The following is a 10,551-nucleotide window of genomic DNA, read 5'->3' on the forward strand; positions in this document are numbered from 1 at the left end:
TTACATTATTTAAAAAAAGGGTCTTTGCTTAAGTTTCTGAAGACTCACATTAGACTAAGGCTAGGCTAATTAGTTGGGTATTCTTGGACATTGTTAACTGCCAGAGGCTTTTTAACTCAGTTTGATGTAAAAAAAAAAATAAAGAAAGAAAAATAAAAAATAAAGAAAAACACCTGTGGTACCAATAGGCTCTTTTCGAAGTGACTCATCACCTCCCTGCCCAGTCTGATGGATCTTTAGCCCCACAGATGACTTTGAGTCCTCAGCAGACTCAGTGATTCTCAGCCTGATTCATACTTACTGTCTCTCCCGAGAACCGAATCACTTCCTTCTAACCTCCTCTCATTTGGCAAGAGTGACTCCTCTGAGAATTAAGCCCACAGCCTGCCACGTGAGTTGAGGGGTCCTTTCTCTGGTTCATCGCTCCCTGTCCTCCAGTGGTTGGTGAGTGCCATGAGGGCGAGCAGCTGTCATCTCTGCAGCCAGCCCAGGCTAGGGATTAGGACAAAGCAACCATGTTGCTTAATAACTGCCTCTCACCCAAATCCAGCTTAGCCTCTAGAGTAGCTATGAGACCTTGAAAGTTGACTTAAACTCTAGGACTTACCTTCCTCATGTATAAAATGAGATATTGGGCCAGCTGCTACTAGATCTGAAACCTCCCGGATCTGAAAACATTTCTTTCATTTTTCTGATGCATTAATTCCAGATGTAGCTGCATCCAGACCAACACACTGAGGATGGACTCTGCAGTTCTTTCAGTTTCCATATCCTCAGTATTAATTTGCAGAGTGGATATTTGGGTCCCTTTATACTTAATTGGGTTGAAAATGTACCACCTTTGTTCACGGATGGTACAAGGATGGTCTCAGTAAGTTGCTATGTGATTATTTTTGGACTTGATCCTTCACACAGGCAATGCCATCGTGTATTATATACTCAAAGAGATCTTTCTACTCTTACCCATATGCTATATTTTTAAATGTCCTGTAGTATATATGTGTCCATTTTGCTATGCTATTTTTTTTTTTTTAATTTGGTGGGGGAGATACCTCTTTGTGTTAGACTGAATATTAAGTCTCATGCTCAAGCTTAGCACAGCAAGCTGGATGCATTTTGAAAACATTGTAAAACAATGGTCTTCATTACCTCAATGGAGGTAATTTTTTTCCCCCCGAAATAGGTAGCAATGTCTGGAAAATTCTGTTGTCAAATCTGAGGAGGAGTCACTGGCATGTTGTCAATAGAGGCCAGGGATGCTGATGAGCATCCTACAGGGTACAGGGTGCAGGACAGCCGCCTCACCCCACCCCAAAACAAAGAATTGTCCAGCCCAGCATATCAGTAGTGCTGAGATGGGGAAACCCTGTTGAAAGGGGAAGGTCCCCTGGTTCTCTAGAATATATTTAATTTGTAAGCTTCTCTCTAGACCAAAGAAACTGAATGGCATATAGTTTGTATAATAACTAAGAAATAGCTCCCTGGGCTGTCTTTGGTGTTTTTTGGGACAAAATGGGACTTTTTGCTAAATGGAACTTTTGCACACACCCACACACACACACATACACACAAACATACACACATAATCATGGACATAATCTCATGAACATGGCAACATCCATGTGCTTCAGGGCTGTCTCAAACCACAATTTCCTAGGTTATTTAACAGTGAATATCCAGAGAACAACAACAAAGTATCCTTCAGTGAGGTTTTTTAGAATGTGAAATGTTTTCCTATAGGAGGTGTGATGGAAGCTTCATTGCCAGAACCATTTAAAACTGACCTGGTGTGTAAACTTTATAAAACAATTCTGTTCCAGCAGAGGGACAAACTAAATAACCTACTAGGCCTTTTCTGCCTTTAATATCTTGTATTTTCAGGATCATTTCTGATGATGCCATTTCACCTTTTGCTTTAATAAAGCTTGGTGTCATCTAGAAAATGCTTCGAGATGTCAGGCCAACCACGTGTGAACTGTTAAATGTCAAAAGAAAATGCATCAGTGTCTCTGTAAGTTCATGGTGATGACATTACCATATGAAAAAATAAAAAGGGAAATTCTGCCAATGCAAACATGATCATAAATGCAACACTCATGGCATTAAGGAGGGGGGGCAAAAGCAGCTCATGACAGCCAGCTTAGGAAATGCCATTGCTGTGTCAAAATAAAAGAGTACAACCTCATTTTAGTAAATTCTACCAAAGTAAAAATTATGAGTCAGCTTCCTGGGCTATGAAGATTCATTCTATGAATATGCTTTTTAGATTCTCAGAGTACTATGAAAAATATGTAATTGTCTATCAAAGAATATATATATTAAAAGATATCTTAAAAAACGCACTTACCTACTTATATATGCCCCTGATGTTTATCAGGAAAGGTCCATAAAATACAATTACCCCAAATTTCTTCAGTTAGGATGTATGTAGTGTATGGATACTGGGAACTTTGGGGTGGCGGTGGGGTCCCACTGGTACATTTTGCTGCTTAAGGTCTTCGGTGTGATTTTTAGAATGTTTTAATCTAATCTACCGTCAGAGCGGTAGCATTCACTTTTCATTAATTTAAAACTATGAGTACTTTTATAATTGTATGGACTTTGAAAATGCTAATTTATGACATTCACATCCTGTTAACCTTATTAAGACATTTAAAGGCTGCCCTTTGCCATTATATTTTTTTTCTCCAACATATGGGGAAATAACCCAGTATCCTGGCATCACTAGCTGTATACACTTTCCAAGCTATTTTACTAGCAAAAGAAGTTGGGAATGAAAAAGAGAGGGGGTGGAAATGTAAAATTCTTGATTAGAAAGTATAATTTAATAGAACATGTATTGAACCAAATGTATTGATTAATGTGGAAGATATAGTACTTATATTGATTCAAACCAGAGATTTAGTACTAAAAGCTCTAAGCCAAAAAGCTGTTGCAGATTGCTACAAAAGTCAGTTTAATGCTGTCCTTGAGAATGCCTTCACAAAGAAATTCTTCTAATGTTTGAGGACTAGGTAGAATGCGGTATATGTCAGTTTGATCCCGGAGGGTTTTATTTTGTACTCTAATAGCTGTTACGAGCCTACATTATATCCAAGGAGTAATTTTCCTTAGGGGTGCCCGGCTCGCTTTGTGTCAATATTCTAGCATTTTAAGTCACGTACAGTATATGCTTCTGGGAACAGGGAAGGAGCCAGCCAGACTCATAATGGTCTGCATTCATTAATAAAGGCAGAAGCTTCTGTCCCTCCATTGCCCACTACAGGGATGCCTCTTTGGCCTTCAGGGACCCGTACAGACACATTTAAAGAAAGCTTTATTTTGAGTGGGCAGGAGATGAAATGTAGGACTTGCAGGCATTTCCTAAGTCAGCTATATGCCCGAGTACAGGGGTGACCTTAATGGGTCAAAGAAGAATGCAGGTCAAAAGACTTATTATCCAGCCTGTTGGAAACCAATTGCTTTTGTTTAAAAAAAAAATAAAAAAGCAGTAGTGCTTAAAGGTTGACAGTAATGTAGAATTCTGTTTGCAGCCTGTAACTGCACGACAGCATGTGTACTGGAATATGCTTCTAGAAAAATAAGAGCATACAGATTATCCATAGTGTTTACAGATAAAGGTCCAACCCTAGTGATAAAAGAAAGGGTAATATAATTAGTTAATCAGCGATGATTGATTACGGATGTTTGTGTTCCTCAACTAAGAAAAAACAACACGCTGCCTTGGTGCTGTCACCATCTGTTGAAACAAACAGCCACATTTAATCTTTATATTTCTTTATTTCTTCCCGTCTTGCATTGTCGCTGAGCCACAATTGCCTACTATTTCATCTGGTTGGAAAACATCTCATTTAAATTGAATACAACTGCAGTTTAAATTCAGGATTCTAATGGCATGGTGAATTAGTGGAAAGCTTGTTTTTTCTTTTTTGTTTCATTCCTTTTTAAAATAACATGCTGGCTCTTTTTCTTAGTTTTAAAAGCGTGTCAGAATTTGTTTGAGACAAAGGGCTATAAATAGACAAGTCATGGCAAAAATGATTAACATCTTTGAATCAATAGATCTCACAAAACTTCTATTCAAAGGCAGTTTTTATTTTTATTACCACTGCTACTTAACATTTTGCCAGTGCCGGGAGAGGGTAACAAAGCACAGACCAGGCATGGCCTCTGCCAAAATGCTGGACGAGTGAGGACAATCTGTGGGCACAACTTCTGGGGTTGGGGACGTAATTTTTCCACCCTGGGAAGGTAGACTCCCCCTGGCTTTCTTCCCAAGCCTAACTTCATCATTGTTATAGGTGCAAATCCAAATTAACATCCAGATTACAGGCAAATGGGATCCTTTGGCCAAGGTGAACAGTTTCAGGGCATCATGGATTTTTATTTTTATTTAAGAATATTTTGCTTGGATTGCATTTTAAATAGGATTAAACCATTTGACCATTAAATGTGGTCAGCTCTCAGAAAGGAGGAGGCTGAATCAATCATTTGTTAGAGCGCCAAGCCCAAAATGAGAATTCCAGTCTTGTAAAATGAAAGGCATCTCATATTTAAAAAGAAATACATAGTGCTAGAGGGGAATTTTTAAGGTTCTCATCTGTTTTTTAGCTTTCTAATTTAATTTCACATTTGTAGAGAAAAAAAAAATAGAGCACGCTTCTTCCAAATGGGGCCCTTTACAATAGAGAGAGTGTTTTTTGTCGAGTTTGTTTTTTTTTTTTTTTTTGAAACCTGGCTATTAAGGTATCATACCTAGATGGATCTTCTTTTAAGCTTTAAGGTGTGTTGTGGATTTGATTTTTTTTTAACACACGCCCCCCTCGTGTAAAACAACTGTTCATAACTGGGATTAATGGTTTGCAATTTTCAGTTACTTAGACATGGGGTCTCCAATAGATGGCTTTTTGCAGGGAAGAATATGGCTCTCTGTGGGATTACAGAAGTTTTCTTCTCTTCCTACTTCCTTTTCTGTCATCACCCCCCACCTCAGTCAATGTTACACTGATGTTCTCCTCGATTATGTAAAACACTTTCCCTTCATTGCAACAGATATTTTTTCTCATAACCTGTCATTGCATTAAAATACTTTGGGGACTGTGAATTGCTGTGTAAAATTGGTGAGATTACCCACTGCTTTGTTCTACTATAGTGGTTTTCTCCGGACCTAAATAGCAGAAAACTCCTACGTGGAGCGAGCTGCTGGCTGATGGCCTGAGAGTGTTTTCTCACCCTGCATTCGCCATTTGCACCACTCAGCAGTGTGGAGGGGCCAGGGCGGGAGCACACCAGGCTCCGAGTCCCCTCTCCCCGTGCATCTCTTGTCTACTGCGCATCTTTCCTGCTTGCTCCTTGTCCCCCTTTTCAAAGAAAGGATGTTTCTGATTAAAACACACACACAACACACAACACACACAAGGCTCGCACAAAGTGACTTCCTGTTTCCTTCTGGGAGAATCTTCAGTCAAGTCTGGAGACTAATACTCCCCCATTTGTTGTTTCCAAACCCTAAAAGCTAACTGAATAACCTGTGCAGCTTGGACATCTGTTTCTTCCTTCAGAAAATGAAATTATGTCATTTGTGTTTTCAGTGGACTGGGAATATGCATCCTGGGGCTCCTCACAGGTGGTGCGGGCAAGCCCTTGAGAACTGGATCAGAATCACCTGGGTTTTTATGTCTTCTTTTTTTTCCCATTGCAAATATACCCGTTTCCTAAGATCAGCTAGGAATATGCACATTTCCCACCTTGACAGTCCCTACCACTGGCAGAACCAGGGCTCCAGGAACCCTGCCATACATAGTCCCCAGTTGAGTAGGCACAAAGGGAAAAACATGCTACTGAGTAATCTGAATGGTATGCAGACATCTTCACACCAAGATTTCTCCCTAACCATTTTTCATGCCAGATTTCCCAGTAAGATGTTATTTCTATTGGAGCTCTTTATTTCTGTATAAGGTTGAATTTCCCAAGCCATACACTTGTCCTCTCAAATGATTTATATTCTCCCCTCTTAATATGCAAAACATAACTCCTTTATAGTAGTGACTTCAATCTGTTGCAATCAGTGATTCATATGTATTTGTTCATTTCTTTGCACCTCTAAAGAGATTTGTGTGGCTTTGGTTTAGGATGAAAGCATCCAAGACAACTATTGCCAACTATGATGGTTAATTTGTGTTAGGTTCTTATGTAATATCTCCAGTTAGTCACATGTCAGAAAACTGCAAAGGATGCAGTATAGTTTCCCGTCATAATCTCTAGATCCTATCAAATGTGGAATGTCTACGGTAAGCACTTAAATATTTAAAAGTTTTATTAAACTAATTTCTTTTTTTTATTTTATGTCAAAATAAAATCTCCCCCCTTGTCAAGTACCCTATTATTTAATGATTATTGTCATAATTTTAAGTATTTTATTCTTTTTTTAAAAAATTAAAATCCCTTTCTGAAAGATCAGACTTGACTCTTTGTGTTAGCAAAAGGTGTAAGAAAGCTTAAGCATCATATTTTGAGTAAATAAACTTTTATATTTCTTATAACTTTTTGATTATATTTATGTTGATTTTTAAGAAAATTAAAGGGACAGTTTTTTTCAGTTTCATCAGTATTTGAATTTACCCTTACTACCTAGTGGTAAAAAATATATATATTTAGAAGAATTTAAAAATCAGAACAAGGAAAAAGAAGTGGGCATAAAATTAGTGTACACCTTTATGCACATTAAGACTTACACTACTAAAAAAAGAAGAAATCTAGTCTGTCTTTCACTGAATACATAAAAACAGGTATGTTTTGAATAAGGGAGAGTAAAATAATGTTCTCCAGCATTATTATTCATTACCAGTCTTCTTCAAAAATGGGCTGTTTGAGGGCCTCCCCGGCGGCGCAGTGGTTGAGTGCTGGGTTGCGAAGCTGCCCGCGGCCTCTGCACCGCCGGTTCGATCCCTGGCTGCTCCCCGGCCACCGGAGGAGGATCCCACATGGCGCGCAGACCTCTCCTGCCGCCCGCTGCTCCCCTCAGCAGTGTACTTCAGTCCTTCTGCCTGCTCTGCTCCCCGCTCTGGCTCTGGTGAATTCTCTCACCCTCCCGCGCTTCTGACTGTACCCAGTGCATGTATAAACAAAACAAACAAACAAATAAAATAAATAAATAAAACATGCCTCTATAAAAAAAAATAAAATTAAATAAATAAACAAAAATGGGCTGTTTGAAATGGGGTGCAGAAGACCTGGGTCCTCTTTCCAAGTCTCCCATCTCCCTCAGGGGTGCCATTAGTCCCAACTAAACAAAAGCTAGCAGTCAAGCCTCTGGTCCTTCAGTCCATTTTCACTGAGCAGGCATTGCACTAGTTGTGTGGATGGAAAGGTAACAAAGGTCTCTATGACAAAACCCTTTGTTTGAAACACTTCCATAGCTCCTAGATGATTCCAGCCAATCCAGTGTTGCAGGTCCATAGACGTACTTTGCATTTTCTTGCTTCATTGCCTTTACCCTTGGCTTCAAATGCCCTGCCTACGTCCCAAATGTCGTCCCATGTTTCCAACCCAATTAAAATGTCAGATGTACCTCCATTGCAAAGCCTTCCCTAAGGTCAGTCAGGACATCACAGTCATTTTTAATGTAATCCTACCATATGCTTTACTACTCTGTGTCCACATGACTTTTTCCTTTAGACTGTGAACACACAAAAGGCACGAAGGCAGGGACCATGCCATTCCCCCCAGTACCCCTTGCCTCCGTAGTCATTCAGCCAGCCAGATCCTCTGAGCACTGCGGAGCCATGGGCTGCACCAGGTGGTGATAACAAGTGTTCAAAAATTGGTGTGAAGAAATGAATAAATAAATGAAATGAGAATGCCTGACGTAGGGAGAGACAAAACATCAGTGCATACAATGGAAGCGATATAGAATGTGGTAGGAAATCAGAGAAAGGTGAGATCCATTTTAGATGGGATGAGCATGGACACAATAGTATTTCAAGTTGGAACTCAAGGTTCTGCTCAGAAGGGGGTGGGGGTGAAGAGATGGAGGAGAGTACAAGGCAAGAGGGGAGAGAACATGACCCCGGGATGTGTAGAGGAGGTGAGGTAGAAACGGGGTCCCATTTCCAGCCTTGTGCCTGAATGAGTGTCCATGCACCTGTGAGTACCCCTGAGCCTGCCCACCCAGTTCCAGCCCTTGGCTCATGTGCCAGCCTAAGTATTCCAGGTACCCCAGTTACCTCTCACAATTTGGAAAAAGGCTGTCCATTCAGAAGGGAAATACTGGTGTGATGGAGAAGAGACCATCAAAATACAATAGACAACCTAAGTTGCAAAAAACAAGCCTGAACAGCGAGGATTCTTTTCTAAAGATAGGTCCTGCATTCAGGGAATCAACTGATAGAGGGTTGTGGGATGGTTGAGTCCCCAGATGCACAGCCTACACAGTTAGGCTGGCTGACTATAAGGACCTTGAACATCTTGGAATTTGGACATTAGAGGGGCGACCTGAGCCAATCCTCAGTAGACACCAAGGGACAACTGTAGATAAGCTTTGTGTGTGTGTGTGTGTGTGTGTGTGCGTTTTAAGATTTTCTTTATTTATGCATACAAGTGCTGGGGTACAGGCCAGAGGTACGGGGGGTGGGGTGAGAGGATTCACCAGAGAGAGAGTGGGGAGCAGAACAGGCAGACTGACTGAAATACACTGCTGAGGGAGCAGCGGGCGAGACAGGAGAGGTCTGCTGCACCATGTGGGTGACTCCCTGGCCAGGGATCAAACTCGTGCTGCAGAGGCTGTGGACAGCTTCATAGGTTGCATCTTAACCCTTTGCACACCAGAGAGGCCCTATAGATAAGTTGTAGGGCAGTCAAGTCATTGGAAGATTTTTGACGTGCAGGGGTTCGGCTACCTGCACTCCTACATTGTTCAAGGGTCTGTGGACAACCAAGGCTGCTCAAGGGCCAGGGGAGTGGTTGCAGCTGCTCTGAGCTGTTCCTCATCCATGTGGCCACACAGCCCCCAGCCCACCCCCAGGAGAGGAAATGGAGAAGCTTCCTCTGTCAGTTGTTGCAGATCAGCTTTTGTCTTTAATGTTCATATTAGAGCCTCTGCCGTCAAGGTGTTCACCAAGAGTGATTAGAACAAAAGCATCTGTAATCAAGGGAAAAAATGCACAGATAAATAAAACTGTTAAAATAGCACTACCCTGGTCTTTGAAAAATGGGTCATGTCTTAATAAGAAGAGATGGTGGATGGGGAAAGGGTGTTCCGGGAAGGCATGGTGGAGGCAGGGAAAAGTTGAGGGGAGATGTCCGCTGCCAGTCATCTCCCCTCCCCGACCCTTCCTTTCTCTTCTGGGGGCAGTGAGGAGTCTGGGTGTGCAAGGCCCCTGTTCAGGTGCTGAAACACTTTGCTCATATCATTCTAAATCAGTTGGCATTTGTAGAGCCTCCATTTGATAAAAAGTCACTTAAGTTCTTCTTCCCCTCTTTCTTTTTTTTTTTTTTTTTATTACAGAATCATACGATGACCCAGCACAGCAGTTAGTGCAAGTTCGGTCTCTCAAGGAGAACACTTTTGTGGCACAAAAAGGGAACATGTTTTACTCTTTGCACGAAACTTTCATTGTTAATGTATATTATTCAGAAACATTGTATTGTACCATAAAACTTGTATTATCGAAACTGTTGGATGTTCATGTGTTTGAACTTTTGAGCACCGGATAGACTCCTTGTATATAAAGTGTTGCACATGTATTATGTCGTCTGATACTAAAATGGTCTTATAAAGACAAGTGGACTTGGGCCCTATTCAGACAAGATTTAAAAAAAAAAATGAGCGAAATGGCTTAAGAGAACGTATTTTCAAGGAAGACAGATTAAAACAACTCTGTTATACATGCAACTGTTTGGACTTCCTCTTATTTACCCTTAAGCCTAAAATTTCTCTTTTGGTATATCAACGGTTAAATTCAAGGCTATTTTTTATTGCTGAAGATTCTTGCAAACCATGAAGAGATGTTCTCACGGAACAGAATCCCGCCGCTGGATAAGGCCCGTATATATATTTGTAAGCCTTGCGATGTGACAGGTAGCATCACTATATATGCAATAGTTGTTATGTAGACTGTCAAAGAATTTTTTTTCCTGGATACATTTGAAGCTTTGAGTGTTCAAGGTTTTCCTTAATGATTTCACACCACCAAATTCTTGAATCAGTTGAACTAACCTGTATGTTACTGTTATTAATGTTTACTCTGCGGTCTGAACCTGGAGATTACTGGAATTGTTTTCCAAGAGGAAATAAATTCAGTTTACCATTAGGTTTGAGTGTATTTGTGTGTTTTCTTTTCCTAGTTATCTACCATTTAAAAAAATCTAATTGCTTGCACCCTTGGAAATGAAATCTGCTCTTGAGTATATCACAAGCATAAACTCCATCATATTTAACCTTTCACACTGGGCCAAATGCAGCTGAGAGGATATTCATCATATGGCATCAGGACGAAATCAAACCCAATATACTTCTACTCTCCTAGATACTACCAGGTCACATTGTACTGG

General features: G+C 40.6%; 1 protein-coding gene across 7 annotated transcripts in view; it reads left to right on the forward strand.

The window, feature by feature from the left end:
• Positions 1–9,809, forward strand: part of ZNF521 (zinc finger protein 521) — a 272,397-nt gene extending 262,588 nt beyond the window's left edge. For all 7 annotated transcript variants that reach the window (XM_054694125.1, XM_054694127.1, XM_054694126.1 and 4 more), the window contains one exon: positions 9,506–9,809. In XM_054694125.1, coding sequence (XP_054550100.1) covers positions 9,506–9,535 — 30 coding nt within the window. In that variant the 3' untranslated portion in view covers positions 9,536–9,809. The remainder of the gene's footprint in view (positions 1–9,505) is intronic.
• The last annotated feature ends 742 nt before the right edge of the window (positions 9,810–10,551 follow it).

This window comes from Talpa occidentalis, unplaced genomic scaffold (genome assembly GCF_014898055.3).
Source record: "Talpa occidentalis isolate TD23 unplaced genomic scaffold, MPIMG_talOcc4v2.1 talOcc4.13, whole genome shotgun sequence".
In the NCBI taxonomy this organism is placed as follows: Eukaryota; Metazoa; Chordata; class Mammalia; order Eulipotyphla; family Talpidae; genus Talpa; species Talpa occidentalis.